Genomic DNA, 19311 nt, shown 5'->3' with positions numbered 1-19311 from the left:
TGATTCAGGCCCCTTCCGTTCCACAGGCAGCATCTCATACAGAGAGGTTACTGTCCTTCCTCCGGTCTCACGGGTGGAAGGTAAATCTGGGAAAGAGTTCTCTGGTTCCAGCGACAAGAGTAGTGTTCCTAGGGACAATCATAGACTCTGTCCTGATGAAGATCTTCCTGAGGGAGACCCCTATCTATCCCCAAAGCTAACTCTAGAATAGAAGACGAAGGATTCTCTTCGGTGGTGATTATCTCTGGATCACCTGACCCAGGGCACCTGCTTTCGGAGACCTTCTTGGGTGATAGTGACTATTGACACCAGTCTAGTGGGCTGGGGTGCAGTCTGGAATTCTCTCAAGGCTCAGGGTCTTTGGACTTGAGAGGAGTCCGAACTTCCGATCAACATCTTAGAGTTGAGAGCAATTTACAATGCGCTGTTGGCCTGGCCTCAGTTGGCCTTGAGCCAGTTCATCAGATTCCAATCGGACAACATAACTTCAGTGGCGTACATCAACCACCAGGGGAACTCTAAGTTCTCTAGCTATGAGGGAGGTGTCTCGGATCATTCAGTGGGTGGATGACAACTGTTGTTGTCTGTCGGCCATCCATATCCCAGGAGTAGACAACTGGGAAGCGGACTTCTTAAGCAGACAGACTACCCATCCAGGGGAATGGGAACTTCATCCGGAGGTGTTCTCCAGGTTGGTATCCAGATGGGGGATTCCGGAGTTGGACCTCATAGCGTCTCGTCAAAATGCCAAGCTTCCAAAGTACTGGTCAAAGTCAAGGGATCCTCAAGCCTGCCTAATAGACGCATTGACAGCTCCTTGGAACTTCAGTATCTATCTAGGCCTATCTGTTTCCCCCGTTTGCTCTTCTGCCTCAGGTGATTTCTCGCATAAGACAGGAAAGGGCATCAGTGATTCTAATTGCCCCGGCTTGGCCTTGAAGGATCTGATATGTGGATCTAGTGGAGATTTCATCTCTACCTCCGTGGAGGCAATCCCTGAGGAAGGACCTTCTTCTTCAGGGACCTTTTCTTCATCCAAATCTCATTTCTCTGAAGCTGACTGCTTGGAGATTGAACGCTTGATCCTATCTAAGCGTGGGTTTTCAGAGTCAATCATTGAGACTATGATCCAGGCTCGTAAGCCTGTTACCAGGAAGATTTACCATAAGATATGGAGGAAATATCTTTTTTGGTGTGAAGCCAAGGGATATTCTTGGGGTAAGGTTAGGATTCCAAGAATTTTGTCTTTTCTCCAGGATGGTCTTACACAAGCGTTTTGCGGATGTGCTAGATGTTCAATCCTTTTGTCAGGCCTTGGTCAGAATTAGGCCTGTGTTTAAGGCTGTTGCTCCTCCTTGGAGCCTTAATCTTGTTCTTAAGGTTTTGCAGCGGCGTCCGTTTGAGCCGATGTATTCTCTTGATTTTATGATTTTATCTTGGAAGGTTTTGTTTCTATTGGCTATTTCTTCTGCTCGGAGGGTATCTGAACTTTCTGCCTTGCAGTTTGATTTTCCTTATCTTATCTTATTTTTCATGCAGATAAGGCTGTTCTTTGCACTAAGTTGGGATTTCTTCCCAAAGTTGTTTCTACTAAGAATATTAATCAGGAAATTGTTGTTCTTTATCTGTGTCCGAAGCCTTCTTCGGATAAAGAACGTTTGTTACATAATTTGGACGTGGTTTTTTTAGTTTTATTTGGAGGCGACTAAAGACTTTCGAAAGTCTTTTGCTCTTTTTGTTTGTTTTTCCGTAAAGAATAGAGGTCAGAAGGCTTCTGCCTCTATTCTTGCTTTTTGTTTGTGAAGTGTGATTCACATGGCATATGAGTCTTCTGGGAAGCAGCCTCCAGAGAGAATTAGGGCTTATTCCACCAGACCCGTAGCCTCTTTTTGGGCTTTAAAAAAAAATTAAGCTTCTATTGAGCAGATTTGCAAGGCTGCAACTTGGTCTTCTTTACATACCTTTTCTAAATTTTACAGATTTGAGGCAGCTTTTGGGAGAAAGGTTCTTCAAGCAGTGGTGCCTTCCATTTAGGCATGCTGGTTGTTATCCCTCCCTATTCATCTGTGTCCTCTAGCTTGGGTATTGGTTCCCAACAGTAATTAAGATGAACCCGTGGACTCACCACATCTTTAGAAGAAAACAAAATGTATGCTTCCCTGATAAATTTATTTCTTCAAGATGTGGTGAGTCCGCGGACCCACCTTTTTTTTCGTAGTTTTTTATGGATTTTTGACTAAACCTCAGACACCTACGCACCTTTTGTTGCTTTACTTTCTCCATTTACTTTCGGTCAAATGACTGGGGTTTATGGGTAGGGAAGTGATACTTAACAGTTTTTACTGTGGTGCTCTTTGCCTCCTGCTGGTGAGGAGTGGTATTTCCAACAGTAATTAAGATGAACCCATGGACTCACCACATCTTAAAGAAATAAATTTATCCGGTAAGCATAAATTTTGTTTTCTTCTAAAGATGTGGTGAGTCCACGGGTTCATATTAATTACTGTTGGGAACCAATACCCAAGCTAGAGGTAAGCATATATTTTTTTTTTTTTAAATTCCACTGTAAAGTAATGAACGCTGCCATGTCTGGATTTTTCTATTATGTAATTGGCAAGAGTCCATGAGCTATTGACGTATGGGATATACAATCCTACCAAGAGGGGCAAAGTTTCCCAAACCTCAAAATGCCTATAAATACACCCCTCACCACAACCACAATTCAGTTTTTACAAAGTTTGCGTCCTATGGAGGTGGTGAAGTAAATTTGTGCTTGATTTTTATAATTTCTTCTAGAATAAGCGCTTCTAAGCATTCTGAAGCCCAATTCCTCTCAGAGTACAGTGTTTGTCAGAGGGATGTGAAGAGAGTATCGCCTATTGATTATATGGTTTCCCTCACAGGAAATCTTTTCACAGGTTCTCTGTTATCGGTCGTAGGGATTCATCTCCTACCTCCCTTTTCAGATCGACAATATACTCTTATATACCATTATCTCTGCTTATAGTTTTCAGTACTGGTTTGGCTATCTGCTATATGTGGATGGGTGTCTTTCGGTAAGTATATCATTATTTAAGACACTCTCAGCTATGGTTTGGCGCTTTATGTATTATTATAAAGTTTTAAATATATGTATTTTACTTATATTTGCCATGAGTCAGGTCTATGTGTATTTCCCTTTGCAGTCTGGCAGTTTCTTTATGGAAATCATGTTTTAGGAAGTTTGTCTTACCTGGGGTATAGACTTTTTTCCAATTTGACTTGTTTTTTCTTTGGAAAACTTGCGAGCAAATTAGGCTCGCGAGGGCGCAAAATGCTGTTATTTATTGCGTCATTCTTGGCGCGAGAATTTTTTGACGTGAATGTGCGTCTGTAATGACGCAAGTTCGTAAATTTCCTGTGTCTTAGTGGACGCTAGGTTGTTTGGCACAAAATTGTGTTTGTTATGACGCGAGTTGCATAATTTCCGGATGTTTGTTGGTGCCAAAAGATTTCCCAACTTCCTTTTGCGTTGTGTGTCATTCTTGGCACCAAAATATTTTATTTTACCCCACTTCCTTTATGCTCATTGCCTTCTTTATGCTCAGAGGGCTATGCTATTTGTTTTTTTTTTTTATATTTATTTTGTTTTTCCATTTTACAAAAAGAAGAAATAAAGAGTCAATTTTGACTTTACATACTAATCGAGAATATAACAAATTCAAACAAATAAACTTTAACCTAATACAGTGCTCTGTGAGTTATTCATGTTAAATTAAGCTGTCTTTACTCTTAAACATTTCCAAGTAATCTCACCTAGTTCAATCGAATTCCTTGACGACATGCCTCCTCAGGTCCCTCCCGGCCGCCAGACCCGCTGTTTATCTGCTGCCTTTATGTATAGCCAATACAGCCTTAGCTTCCTTGTGTCTATTATTCTACCTCAGGGAGTGTTGTAAATCTCTTCCCACAAAAATTTGGCGTCTAGAAAAAAGGGTAACTTGTTCCTTTTGAGGAAGCCATACTCCTCCAAACTAATAAGCTCTGCTGTTCTCGCCACCCAAGATTCTAATGTCGGGGTTGTAGGTGTTTTCCATGCTCTTGCTATTACTGAGCGTGCCCCATTAAGCCCTATCTGTACCAGAAGGGCTCTGAGTTTACAGGTAATATGTGTCTTATCATTCAAGAGAGCCACTTTAGGAGTTAGTCTGAGGTTCCCTCCCTCTATTTTCTGTAAGTAAGATTCCACTTCTCTCCAAAAACATTGTATACGGGGACAGTCCCACCAGATATGTATCAAACTGTCCTGCTCGCCACACCCCCTCCAACATAATCGGGATGAGTCTTGATATATTGTGTTTAGTCTGGTCGGTGTTAGGTACCAGCGGGAAAGGAGCTTGTAGTTCTGTTCTAATATCTGTGGAGAGGTGGAGGATTTTTTTGTCCTTCGAAAGATGGTGTCCCATGTATTGATGTCAGTGTCTATGTGCATATCTGATGCCCATCTAGATGCAAAATTCGGTAGGTTTTTAGTCTGGGGTTCCGTCAACAGCTTGTGGGAAATTGCTAGGGAGCCTTGAACGGCCATCTCCCTCTCACATAGTCTCTCAAACTGTGTCATTGGTCGGAGGAAGTCCTCCCTGTGAGGTGATGTCTGTAGGAAGTGCTTGAGTTGTGCATATTTAAGCCAGTGTGTAAATCTGCCATCGGCCACTGTGCTGAGGTTGTTTCTGTCCATCAATTTGCCTCCCTCTAAAAATCTGCTTAATGGGACGGTGTATCCCCATTCCCTAAGTCTTCTAAAGCCTCTGTCCCACCCTCCAATCATCTCTGTGTTCAAAACTACCGGGAAAAGTGGAGATCTTTTTGATGAAATATGTGGATAAGTAGTTTTTATTCCCTCCCACTCTTTGAAAAGGTGTTTGTGGATGTCTAGGTGGCTACATTGTGGTGGTCTCAATTCTGCCGGGACCCAACACAATGCCCGGACAAACGGAACTTGAAGAATGTGAGAGTCAATAGCTACCCATGCTTTATGTGATGTCGCCCCGTGCCAGTCTATTATTCTCTGGAGTGTCACTGCCCGATAATACTCTTCTATATTCGGTAGCCCTATACCTCCTGTATCTGTCGACCTGTATAAAGTGGTTCTGTTCACTCTGGGCTTGATCCTACCCCATACGTATAAGTTAATCTGTCTCTGTAGCTTCGTTAAGTACCATTTTGGCAGATGTAGTGGCAATGCCTGGAGTATGTACAGTATTTTAGGTAAAACCGTCATTTTTATAGAATGGACCCTTCCCCACCAGGATAGCGGCTTAGTCGCCCAAATATTAAGGTCTTTAAATATGTTGTTGAGTAATGTCTCATAGTTTTTCTTAAAAAGGACTGAGTGCAGAGGGGAGAGGTGTATACCCAGGTATTTGATCGAATCTGCTTGTAGGCGTAGTGGACAGATCGATGCGAGACCTTGGAATTCTGATGCTTTTAATGAGATATTTAGAACTTCAGACTTCGATTGGTTCACTAAGAAATTTGAGAATTTACCGAATCTATCAATTTCCTCTAGGATGGCAGGGATAGTTGTAGAAGGGGAAGATATCGAGAAGAGGACATCGTCCGCGTACATAGCTATTTTGAAGTTATTGGGGCCTATTGAGATACCTTGGATTTCGCTGTTTGCACGCACATGGGCGGCCAGCACCTCCATTGTCAATATAAAAAGTATAGACGAGAGGGGACATCCCTGGCGAGTGCCATTCTTGATTGCAAAGGGTTCTGAAAGCATACCATTTACTCTTACTCTAGCACTTGGGTTTGTGTAGAGGCAACTTATTCTATTAGTTATCTTAGCTCCAAAACCAAATCTTTCTAGGGTTTGTTTTAAGAAATGCCAATTTGTTCTATCGAAAGCTTTTTCTGCGTCGGTTGTCATAAGGACTGCTGGGATGCCCTGATGCTGTGCATACATTGAAAGTGTAAGGGCTCTTATTGTATTATCTCGTGCCTCCCGGCGAGGTGTAAACCCTACTTGATCTGTGTGAATGATGTCGCTAAGTACTGTATTAACCCGATTGGCTATTATCTTGCTGAATATTTTGATGTCTGAGTTGAGTAGGGAAATTGGTCTGTAACTGCCTGGTTGGTCTTGGGGTTTATCTGGTTTTAGAATAACTGAAATATGTGCCGATAGCATTTCCGGGGAGAATCGAGAGCTTTCGTCATCTTGAGATCTAAATAGTGTTAATAACTGGGGGGCCAATATTTGCTTAAAGGATTTATAGTATGAATTGGTAAAACCATCAGGACCGGGACTTTTCCCCGAAGGGAGGTGAGATATAACTGAGAGTACTTCCTCAAGGGAGATAGGCCTGTCAAGGTCATTCATTTGTGTATCAGAGAGGGTGTTTAGGTCAGCTGATGATAGATATTGTTGTAGTTCCTCATAGTGCGTCTGAGAGTCTGTCTGTTTTAGGTTATAGAGGTGTGCATAAAAGCTTCTAAATCCTTCTGCTATGCCCTTGCTATCTTGTGTGTCTTCCCCGTTGTGGAGTTGTAATTTGTGGACATGTGTTTGGCTAGTTCGTGTCTTTAGTGCCCTGGCTAGTAATGACCCTGTCCTGTTCCCCTCATAAAAGAAGGTTTTCCGGAGTTTGAAGGCTTTCTGTTGGGCCTCTCTAGTGAGTATGTCGTTGAGTTCCAATCTAGTTTTGGTGATTGAGGCTAGAAGGTCTGAATTCTTCGGTTGTTGCTTATGCTCTAGTTCTAGTTTGCGCAGTTTGGCTAATAAAGTGTCCATTGCCCTATTGTGTTCTTTTTTGAGATGTGCAGCATGTTTAATACATTTGCCTCTTATCACCGCCTTATGCGCCTCCCATAGGTTTAGTGGTGAGGTGTCTGGTCCCTTATTAAGAGTGAAGTATTCATCTATTGATGTGGAGAGAGACTGGTGGGTTGGTGGGTGTCGTAACAGATATTCGTCTAACCTCCATATGTATGGGTTAAGTGGGACCTCTGGCCAATTTAAATAAATGGAGACTGTGGAATGGTCGGTCCATGTCGTTGGTTGTATGTCCGAGTCTTTAATGTGTGATAGACTAGATTGATCTACGTATAGGTAGTCTAACCTAGAATAGGATTCCCATGGGAAGGAGTAAAAGGTATAGTTCCATTGCCGGGGATGTTGTAACCTCCAGACATCTACCAAGCTTAGATGTCTAAAACAATTGTACACTACATCCGGGGGTCTGTGTGTGGTAGCCATGTTGGAGGAGGTGGTGTCCATCCCAGGGTCCATGGTCACGTTAAGGTCGCCCCCTAATATCAGTATTCCTTTCTTGTGTTCTAGTACTAGTGAAAGTAGTCTCTTAAAAAAGGGGGCTCTGTTTGAGTTGGGTCCATACACGTTAACTAAGGTCACTGGTCTGTTGTATATTAGACCCACTTCTATTAACACTCTGCCCTCTCTGTCTCCCATAGTTTTAATAAGCTGGAAGGGGATATTGCGGTGGATCAAAATCCCTACTCCGTTTCTTTTCTTAGTGTGGGAATTAAAGTAGCCGACTGGGTATTCTCTGGATAAAAGTCTGGGTTCTGTCTCTTTAGGGAAGTGTGTCTCCTGAATGAATACTATAGAGCTTTTTTGCTTAGCAAACCATCTTAGCGCTATGGATCTTTTTGAGGGGGAGTTGAGCCCTTTTGCATTTTGAGATATTATCTTTAGTGTTTTATGCATTGTGAGTATTTGTGTAGTGGGCTGTAATCTCTGTTTACCTTGTCTGATAGGTGTCCCTTCTGAAAGGATTTGTCTTCTTCAGCAGTCTGGGCGGCCAGGAAGGACCCATGTCGGCAGCATTCCATAACAAACCTAAAATAACGCATTATCTGTGAATGATATAAGAAGAGCACATAACTAAACATAAACTTTATAACATTTATAACAATTAGCTGACTTCTCAGCTGATTAATAAATCTGCTAACTAAGGTAGGCCTCTTCTCGGCCAAATTACACATGGGGGGAAACAGCAATCTATTTGCTGCAATCGAACCTGCATATTAAACTATAGTAATAATTAGAGGGAATGTAAGTATGGCTATACTTCTAGATGTGAAAAGAAACATAGAAAATATGAAAAATACAAACTAATGATTTCTGGAAGTCTCTCTTCTGTGTTTCATGTGAGCCTTAGGATTGGCTTATCCGTTCCTTGTAGAGCAGTGTCCATACATAGTGTACCATTATTTTTATTCTAAAGTAAATAGGTCTAACTATAGTGTCTCAATCTCAGTTCATGTAGGAGGTGTGTCTTTGGAGAGCCCTCCAGGGCGTCTCGTCGTCGGTACTTTAGATTTCTTTTGGACTCTAGTCCACCTCTGTCTCTGTTGTCGTGGTGGCTGGTGCCGTGCGGAGTCGTCCTCGCAGTCCCAGCCTGCTCCATCAGGAATCTTTGGAAGGGGTATATGTAGATGTTGACAAAAAGAGTCTAGATCCTCCAAGTCTCTGTAGACGCACTCCTTATTGTCCTTTGATGCCTTTAGAGAAAATGGGAAACCCCATCTGTATGGAATTGACAGGTTTCTAAGGTGTGATGTGAGGAAACCCACCTCTCTGCGTTTCGCTAGTGTAAGAGGACTTAGGTCTGCAAATATTTGAAGGGAAATGTCCAGGTGTTTAATTGGTGATTTTTTCCTGGCAGCTGTGAGGATTCTTTCTTTGTCCTGGAAATAGTGACATTTCAATATGACGTCCCTAGGTGGGGCAGAGGGTTGTGGTTTCGGCTTCAGCGCCCTATGCGCTCTATCTAGCATTATATTCGTCTCTTGGCTGCCATCCAAAAGTGAACAAAAAAGTTCTTGTAGGTACTGTTGCAGGGTAGTAGGCCCTACTGTTTCGGGGATACCCCTGATCCGTAAATTTTGTCTGCGGCCCCTGTTGTCCAAGTCTTCGATTTGGTTCTGTAACTGAACAATTTCAGACGTTTGATGTTGAAGTTGAGAGGATGTCACATTAGTGGATTCAGAGAGTTCTTCAGCATAGTCCTCTAGTTGTTCTACCCTATTACCTAGGTCAGTAATGTCCTTTTTGACCTCTGCCAAACCATCTTTGATCAACTGACTAACTTGTTGCATAAAAGAGGCAAAGTCATCTTTAGAGGGTAGTTGTTTCAAATCAGCTCTGGTTAACGGAGTTTCCTCGCATTGAGGATTTTCTTCTGTAGCAGAACTCTCAACTGCCATATCAGTTGTTGGGGAAGCTGGGGTTATGTCATCTGTGGTTGCAACAGTTTTGAAAAAAGTGTTCATTTTGGAGTTTGTGCTAGTATTTGGTTTCAGTGATTTTTCAGGTTTCTGCTGCCTTTTTGATGTCATGGCTGCTTTGTAATGTGGATCTGTAAGAGCTTGTTGTTAGTGGAATGTGGGGTATAATCCCTTAGGGTAGGTTTCAATGTATATTCTAGAATCACCCTCCTATTCACTGTGAGTTCCTGGCACATACAGGATTCAGCCTGTTCCTCTTTCTTTTGTCGTCAATTTTATGTTATAATGCCTTTTTCATGGGACTGTGGCTAGACATCAGAGACTGCAGCCTCTTTGTACTGTTAAATTTACATCTGATTAAAGACGCTCTATGTTATGGCGCACTGTAGTAGGCTTTATGCTATACGGCATGTCTAAACTGTCATGGCGTGTGCCTACTCCTCCTTTACCTCATATGTGTAGGTATTATTCAAGAGTCCACTCTCCCAACGGCATCTCTTAGCTTAATTATACCCGTGTGTCCGGCTGTTCATTCTGCCTTTATGGGGGTTAGGTGTAGGTGAATATAGGGCCGGTCTTATTTTTTCAATCCCCTGCTCTGTACTCACAATGCGATGCGGCGCGAAACGCCGTGCTCCAACAACAAGGCCGCAGTCAGTCCAGTGTGAGATTAGCCTGTCTCCGCGGTGTTAATATTATTTGACCGCTGTCATTCTTGTGCTACTCCGGGGTCTTCCCTGTTGTTTACCGGACAGATTTCGGTGTTTTTTCTCCCTCTAGGCTGACTTTTAAGTTGTCAGCAGAGTCCGACTTCTCGGAGCGTTATGCTAGTGCGACCATGCTGGTCCGTGGTCGGCTCCGCCCCCCTGCTATTTGTTTTTTGTCAATTTTAGCATTTGCATTTTTTCCCATTCCTGAAACTGCTATATGTGGAAATAAGATATTTCTGTTTAAATGTTATTTTTTCTTTTACATTTTACAAGATGTCTCAATCTGATCCTGTCTCAGAAGCTGCTGTAGGAACCATGCTGCCTGAACACAGTTCTACCAAAGCTAAGTATATCTGTTGTAAGCTAGTGGAGATTATATCTCCAGCTGTAGTATGTAACAGGTTTCTATTAGTGCTAGTACAGTGTCTGTTGTTCCTTCAACATCTAAAGTACATGATATCCCTGTTGATAAAAAAAATGATATTGCTGATTCGATACAGAAGGCTATGGCTGCTATACCGCCTTCAAATAAACGTAAAAGGTCTTTTAAAACTTCTCATAATACTGATGAAATTTGTAATGACCGACAACATACTGATATATCCACCTCTGATGAGGATCTCTCTGATTCTGAAGATCCTACTTCAGACATTGACACTGATAAATCAACGTATCTTTTTAAGATTGAGTATATTTGTTCTTTGTTAAAAGAAGTGTTGATAACTTTGGATATTGAGGAATCTGGACCTCTTGATAATAAATCCAGTAAACGTTTAAATTCTGTCTATAAACCTCCAGTGATTACTCCTGAGGTGTTTCCTGTTCCTGGTGCTATTTCTGATGTGATTGCTAAGGAATGGTCTAAGCCTGGTACTTCTTTTGTTCCTTCTTCAAGGTTTAAAAAGTTGCATCCTTTGCCAGTAGCTAAATTAGTGTTTTGGGAAAAAGTCCCTAAGGTTGATGGGGCTATTTCTACTCTTGCTAAGCGTACTACTATTCCTATGGAAGATAGTACCTCTTTTAAGGATCCTTTAGATAGGAAAATTGAATCTTATCTAAGGAAAGCTTATTTACATTCTGGCTATATTCTCAGACCTGCCAGTGCTATGGCTGATGTTGCGGCTGCATCAACTTTTTGGTTGGATAGCTTAGCAAATCGGGAAAAAGATTCTGATTTACATAGCATTGTTCGTTTGCTTCAACATGCTAATCATTTTATTTGTGATGCTATTTTTGATATCATCAAGATTTATGTTAAATCTATGTCTTTGGCTATTTTAGCTAGAAGAGCTTTACTGCTAAAATCTTGGAATGCTGACATGGTATCTAAATCTAGGTTACTATCTCTATCATTCCAGGGTAATAATTTGTTTGGTTCCCAGTTGGATTCTATTATTTCCACTATTACTGGGGTAAAGGGCGTTTTTTTGCCCCAAGATAAAAAGTCTAAGGGTAAATCTAAAGCTTCTTTCGTCAGAATAGAGAACAGAAAACCACTCCTTCCCCTAAAGAATCTGGCTCCAATTGGAATCCATCTTCAAGTTGGAATAAATCCAAGCCTTATAAGAAACCAAAGTCAGCCCCCAAGTCTGCATCAAGGTGCAGCCCTCAATCCAGTTCTGCTGGTGGGGGGCAGATTGAAATTATTTCAAGACATTTGGGCAGGTTCCGTTCAGAATCAATGCATTCAGAATATTGTCTCTCAGGGGTATCGAATAGGTTTCAGAATAAGACTTCCTGTGAGAAGATTTTTTCTCTAAAAGTAGCAAAAACGTAGCCGGCACTTTTGCCTTAAAAAGTTTGATCTTTATTTGTGTCACATTAAAAGAGCCTTGAACTCCTAGAAAGCCAAAATAATCACGCCTTACATGTTTCGGCTAACAAGCCTTACTCATAAGCGTGATTAACAATAAGACAATACTAAAAGAAATAAGGCTTGCCTTTAGCTCATAGGATAATAATTATCACGTGACAAACTTAACCTAATACCTGGGTAAAGGTGGACTGAAGGGGATAAAGGCTCAAAAGTTAATGAAGGACAAAAATTGAGAAAATGTATATGCAAAACTTAAATACATCACAGTAAGAATAATAGTAGTGGAACAGTAGATGGGATCCATGATTGTAATAATCCAAAAAGTATATTATATATTATGGGGTTTGGAAAACCTATATTTCATGGTGTTTTACTCATAAATTCTCTTGGCATTCTTTTAGAATTCCTAGGATTTTACAGTTTCTTCAGGATGGTTTGGATAAAGGTTTGTCTGCAGGTACTTTGAAGGGACAAATCTCTGCTCTTTCTGTTTTATTTCATAGAAAGATTGCTAAACTTCCTGATATTAACTGTTTTGTTCAGGCTTTGGTTCGTATCAAGCCTGTTGTTAAATCAATCTCTCCTCCTTAGAGTCTTAATTTGGTTTTGAAGGCTTTGCAGGCTCCTCCTTTTGAGCCTATGCATTCTTTGGATATTAAACTACTTTCTTGGAAAGTGTTGTTTCTTTTTGCTATCTCTTCAGCTAGAAGAGTTTCTGAATTGTCTGCTCTCTCTTGGGAGTCTCCTTTTCTGATTTTCCATCAGGATAAGGCTGTTTTGCGGACTTCGTTTAAATTTCTTCCTAAGGTTGTGAATTCTGACAACATTAGTAGGGAAATTGTTGTTCCTTCCTTGTGTCCTAATCCTAAGAATACTGTTGAAAGATCTTTACATTCTTTGGCTGTTGTAAGAGCTTTGAAATATTATGTTGAAGCTACTAAAGATTTCAGGAAGACTTCTAGTCTATTTGTTGTTGTTTTTTGGTCCTAGGAAAGGTCAAAAAGCCTCTGCCATTTCTTTGGCATCTTGGTTAAAGCTTTTGATTCATAAGGCCTATTTGGGGGCGGGACAGTCTCCGCCTCAGAGAATTACAGCTAATTTTACTAGATCAGTCACCACTTCTTGGGCTTTTAAGAATGAAGCTTCAGTTGATCAGATTTGCAAAGCAGCAACTTGGTCTTCTTTGCATACATTTTACTAAATTTTACCATTTTGATGTATTTGCTTCTTCAGAAGCAGTCTTTGGTAAAAAAGTTCTTCAGGCAGCTGTCTCAGTTTGATTCTTCTGCTTATGATTTAAGTTTTTTTCTTGAAATTTATGCGTAATTTTTGAGAAAGACTTACTTATTTTTTTGTGGATTTAATGTTTTCAGCGGAAATAGCTGTTCCTAATTTATCCCTCCCTTTCTAGTGACTCTTCTGTGGTCTTCCACATCTTGGGTATTTCTATCCCATAAGTCACTAGCTCATGGACTCTTGCCAATTACTTGAAAGAAAACATAATTTATGTAAGAACTTACCTGATAAATTAATTTCTTTCATATTGGCAAGAGACCACGAGGCCCACCCTTTTTTTGGTGGTTATGATTTTTGTATAAAAGCGCAATTTTATTTCCAGTTCCTCTTTTTGTATGCTTTTTTTTTACTCCTTATTTTATCACCCCACTACTTGGCTATTCATTAAACTGAATTGTGGGTGTGTTAAGGGGTGTATTGATAGGCATTTTGAGGTTTGGGAAACTTTGCCCCTCCTGGTAGGATTGTATATTCCATACAGTCACTAGCTCATGGACTCTTGCCAATATGAAAGAAATTAATTTATCAGGTAAGTTCTTAAATTATGTTTTTTTACTGTCCTGCTGCGAACAGTTAGGGGCAGATACATAACAGGCAATACAATATTCCCCCACAACCTTGTTTACACCATTTTATTGCCTGGTTTATATATATATATATATATATATATATATATATTTCTATCTTCCCCTAATTGTTCTCAGCAGAAGAAACAGATAAATAGAAAACTAGTTCAAACATGGCGGCAACTCATATAATGGTAAAAATACAGCTACATATTACTCTTAAGTCTAATCTTCCCTTTGAATACATCATTATATCTTGCATTTACTGTTAAATATCCCTTTAATTCATGCCTTATGTAAACAGGATGTACAGAAAAGAGACAGCACACCTCCGACACTTGTAAAGCGTTTAATAACAAATAACACAAACACACAATTGTACTTACTAAAAACAAGTATAATTTTCAATTACTTGGTGTCTTTTGAAAGTTTTCAAGTCGGTGCCTTTCTTTGCCGACACACTCACTGGGGAAAACCGTACTCACAGTTTTTGAGCTTGGCTGCAATGAAAGGGACTGATTGAGAATTTTGAAAGGACATTTTACAACAAAGCAGCAAAATGTGCAAAGAGGAATACCGTTGCCTAAATAAGCCTTTTTTTTTTTAAGCATTGCAAATTGGTTCTCTGCAACAGGTGTCAATCTTTATTTTCAGGTTTCTCCTGCCATTATCAACACTGTAATTACAATCACTTCAGCTATTTCCCCCTCCAAAGAAACTGAAACTGAACTCACTAGCCCCGTCCCTCCAGATCTTTGGGAAAAAAGGGACTTGAGAGATTTAAAACTGTGGTTTCTTGAAGAGGAAAAAGAAAGTGAGAATAAGTCTGGAGACAATACAAAGATGGTCCTCTCCGGAGAGACCCTAAAGTTGAACATTGAATCAATTATTCTGACTCTTGAAGCTGGTGTTGGTCACAGAACATTACCTATGCTTTTAGCTAAATCTTCTTTTTCTGGGGATGTGAAGAACTGGAGTAGCCTTATAAATCTCCACTGCCAACTTGATCTAGAGGTAAATTACACAAAATAAGTCTATTATGTGAGTTGTGTTCTCTGTAACATATAGCGATATATATATCTATAAAAACATTGTTTTACAATAAGTAAAAACATATTCTGTTGTGTCTATGTTCTAAACCTATGTATAGCTCATTCTACTACTGCTCCAGAATTAACACCAATTAATTTTTTTTTTTTTCTTAATACCTGTATATACATTTTTTATTTTTCTTAATCAGTGCTTTTTGTTATACTTCGAGAAAAAATGTTTCTGGTAAGCTTAATGTTTGCATACCATTTTAGTAATTCTATTGAAATATTCTGTGTGGCTCTTTCAGGTGCTTTGCTATAATGAAATGTTTGGTGTGTGGGAACCGTTACTGGAACCGCTGGAGCTTGAAAGAAGTGATGATTTTAGGCCATGGAGTCTTGGAATTAAGGTATGCTTTATGCAGACATGTTAGACACAGTAGTAATGCCATCTTTGCTTTTAATTGGAAAACAAAACGTTAAATTCAATATGTACAATAAACCTTGAGTAATGAAGCAGTGCAACTCACCATAGATGTGAATATGGAGAAAGGTACAATTATAGTACAACATATGTGCACTCTTCCATAAGATAAGTTAATACAATTGTATTGGCATGTTAAACTCACATAACCAGCTACCTTAAATTCACTTTTGCAACCAATCAGTACTCTAGAGGTGTGTTTGAACTAATCTACAATTAGCTCTATGTTATTTACAACGGACATGAAATATTGTGAATGTGCACTCCCCTTGTTCTTATATTGATTTACTATATTATATATAACACAAAATAATTCACATAGTCATTTAAAAATGTTTGTACATTCACATACTTTACAAAACATTATTCAATGCAGACAATGTGAGTGGGGTCCGCTGATTAGATACTCATATGAGAATATATAATCATTAAACCTGAACATCCTTCACTTAGTTTCTACATTATCCAATCAGCATCCTTATCTGATATACTTTCAGTCCGATTAATATCATGATGTCAACAGGATCACTAATTATCATCCTATTTAAGCTTCAGGGCTGTGACTGACCACATGTATTAAAAACATATAGTCGGATTGTTCCACTCTTACTCCATATGAAGTGATAATGTCATCATACTGTGCTCCTATGAAAATTCCTGAGGGGTGTCTATACATATGTGCTCAGAAAATATATAAACAAACGAAATACCCTTATTTAAAATAACATTATAAATCTAACGTGGTGTATTGTGATGAATTGTAACAGTGTCTAGTTATTTATATTCATCTTGCCTACACATATTTCACATGTATAATTTATTTTCAGGTTATTCAGCCTATACACAGTTTTAGTTATATTATTTGATTAATTAGTTTTAGGTTAATTTGCCTATATACATATGGAATCATTTTATTTGCCATATTATTTGATGAATTACAAACATCATCACATTGTATTACCATAGAATAATATTACACACATTACACCAACCTAAAATCTAGAGTAACTAACATCTTTTTGATATTGATATCCATATTTCACATATAGGGTTAGATTACAAGTGGATTGCTAATTTACTGCGCGCCCACAAACAGTCCGATTCGCATGTTTTTGGGTGCACAATAAATAACCAACCATTACAAGTGGCTGGTTATTGCTACTGTGAGCTCGCGGTAGCAATTACCACTTATAAATTTAACCAGTGATGAGATCTCTGGTTAATTTTATAAATGTGCCCCAAATGCCCCCAAAATAGAGTGTAGTGTATTTTTATTAAATAATAAACATTGTAGCACTAGGCAGTATTTTGGGAGTAAAGTTGGCGGGTGTGGGGTGTTGCTAGTTTGCGGGTGCGTGATAATTAGCCAGCCATTACAAGTGGTTATTGCTTCCGCGAGCTCGCAGTAGCGATTACCGCTCAAAAAATTAACTAGAGATCCGATCAAAATAGAGAGCATTATAGTTTTTAATTTAAAAACAATTAGCTTTTTTTTTTTTTAAATGAAATACTGCACTAGGCAGTTTTGGGGGTCTAAAGTTGGTGGGAGTGTGGTTTTAGAAACAAAACGGCACTGATAAGTGCCTTTACATTGCAGTCTTTAGGAACTATGTGTTCCCAGTAAATATATACGTATACACATATTAACACATAAATATATATGTATATAAGCATAAACATATATATATTTATTATTGCTGCCTTCGCTGCGCTTAGGTTATGTGGCATCTCTGACGGCATGATAACGAGGCTCCCATTGGAGCCTATGGAAGCGCGCTCTTCTTGTGAGCGCAATACTTCACTGCAATGCGAACAGGAGCTTGTGTTCGCATTGCTCTTAACTTTTAATACCAGCACTCATTAGCATGCACTGGTATTACTCAGTGGAGCGCAAGTATCGATTTCAAGAAATCAAAATTTAGAGCTCCACTTGTAATCATCAGAGTATTGCGTTACACCATTCCTTTTTTTAAATGTATTTACATATTGTATTACCACAGGAATGTGTATATACATTTACACGATCACCATTACTGTATAATATAAGGGGATCAGTATTATATGACATAGGTCTTTGATCCCCTTTTCATTCGTATGAATTTACCAGTTGGATGATTGTAACACATTTTTCTTTAACATTCCTTAATTGATATTACATTGTGATAGCAACACTTGCACAGTTATTAGGTAGGCATTGTATGTCATCCTAACATTTAGATCCACTAGGGAAGCATAACGACACAAATGCTGGATTTGGTAAGATGAATATAAATAACTAGGCTTAAATACACTTCATTATGATACAGTACATTTGATTTAGAATGTTATTTTAAATATGGGTATTTAGTTTGTTTATATATTTTCTCCAACATAGGTGTGTCCGGTCCACGGCGTCATCCTTACTTGTGGGATATTCTCTTCCCCAACAGGAAATGGCAAAGAGCCCAGCAAAGCTGGTCACATGATCCCTCCTAGGCTCCGCCTACCCCAGTCATTCTCTTTGCCGTTGTACAGGCAACATCTCCACGGAGATGGCTTAGAGTTTTTTAGTGTTTAACTGTAGTTTTTATTATTCAATCAAGAGTTTGTTATTTTAAAATAGTGCTGGTATGTACTATTTACTCTGAAACAGAAAAGAGATGAAGATTTCTGTTTGTATGAGGAAAATGATTTTAGCAACCGTTACTAAAATCCATGGCTGTTCCACACAGGACTGTTGAGAGGAATTAACTTCAGTTGGGGGAACAGTGAGCAGTCTTTTGCTGCTTGAGGTATGACACATTCTAACAAGACGATGTAATGCTGGAAGCTGTCATTTTCCCTATGGGATCCGGTAAGCCATGTTTATTAAGATAGTAAATAAGGGCTTCACAAGGGCTTATTAAGACTGTAGACTTTTTCTGGGCTAAATCGATTCATATATTACACATATTTAGCCTTGAGGAATCATTTAATCTGGGTATTTTGGTAAAATTATATCGGCAGGCACTGTTTTAGACACCTTATTCTTTAGGGGCTTTCCCTAATCATAGGCAGAGCCTCATTTTCGCGCCGGTATTGCGCACTTGTTTTTGAGAGGCATGACATGCAGTCGCATGTGTGAGGAGCTCTGATACATAGAAAAGACTTTCTGAAGGCGTCATTTGGTATCGTATTCCCCTTTGGGCTTGGTTGGGTCTCAGCAAAGCAGATACCAGGGACTGTAAAGGGGTTAAAGTTAAAAACGGCTCCGGTTCCGTTATTTTAAGGGTTAAAGCTTCCAAATTTGGTGTGCAATACTTTTAAGGCTTTAAGACACTGTGGTGAAATTTTGGTGAATTTTGAACAATTCCTTCATATTTTTTCGCAATTGCAGTAATAAAGTGTGTTCAGTTTAAAATTTAAAGTGACAGTAACGGTTTTATTTTAAAACGTTTTTTGTACTTTGTTATCAAGTTTATGCCTGTTTAACATGTCTGAACTACCAGATAGACTGTGTTCTGAATGTGGGGAAGCCAGGGTTCCTTCTCATTTAAATAAATGTGATTTATGTGACAATGAAAATGATGCCCAAGATGATTCCTCAAGTGAGGGGAGTAAGCATGGTACTGCATCATTCCCTCCTTCGTCTACACGAGTCTTGCCCACTCAGGAGGCCCCTAGTACATCTAGCGCGCCAATACTCCTTACTATGCAACAATTAACGGCTGTAATGGATAATTCTATCAAAAACATTTTAGCCAAAATGCCCACTTATCAGCGTAAGCGCGACTGCTCTGTATTAGATACTGAAGAGCATGACGACGCTGATGATAATGGATCTGAAATGCCCCTACACCAGTCTGATGGGGCCAGGGAGGTTTTGTCTGAGGGAGAAATTTCAGATTCAGGGAAAATTTCTCAACAAGCTGAACCCGATGTGATTACATTTAAATTTAAGTTGGAACATCTCCGCGCTCTGCTTAAGGAGGTATTATCCACTCTGGATGATTGTGAGAATTTGATCATCCCAGAGAAACTATGTAAAATGGACAAGTTCCTAGAGGTCCCGGGGCTCCCAGAAGCTTTTCCTATACCCAAGCGGGTGGCAGACATTGTAAATAAAGAATGGGAAAGGCCCGGTATACCTTTCGTCCCTCCCCCCATATTTAAAAAATTGTTTCCTATGGTCGACCCCAGAAAGGACTTATGG

At 39.6% G+C, this 19311-nt stretch overlaps 1 protein-coding gene across 4 annotated transcripts in view; it reads left to right on the top strand.

The window, feature by feature from the left end:
• Positions 1 to 19311, top strand: part of VPS13A (vacuolar protein sorting 13 homolog A) — a 767672-nt gene that overhangs the window by 476497 nt on the left and 271864 nt on the right. For all 4 annotated transcript variants that reach the window (XM_053702484.1, XM_053702483.1, XM_053702481.1 and 1 more), the window contains exons 41-42: positions 14280 to 14639; positions 14965 to 15066. In XM_053702484.1, coding sequence (XP_053558459.1) covers positions 14280 to 14639; positions 14965 to 15066 — 462 coding nt within the window. The remainder of the gene's footprint in view (positions 1 to 14279; positions 14640 to 14964; positions 15067 to 19311) is intronic.

Source organism: Bombina bombina, chromosome 2 (genome assembly GCF_027579735.1).
Source record: "Bombina bombina isolate aBomBom1 chromosome 2, aBomBom1.pri, whole genome shotgun sequence".
NCBI classification, from domain to species: Eukaryota; Metazoa; Chordata; class Amphibia; order Anura; family Bombinatoridae; genus Bombina; species Bombina bombina.
This window is presented reverse-complemented; position numbering and strand designations above follow the sequence as displayed.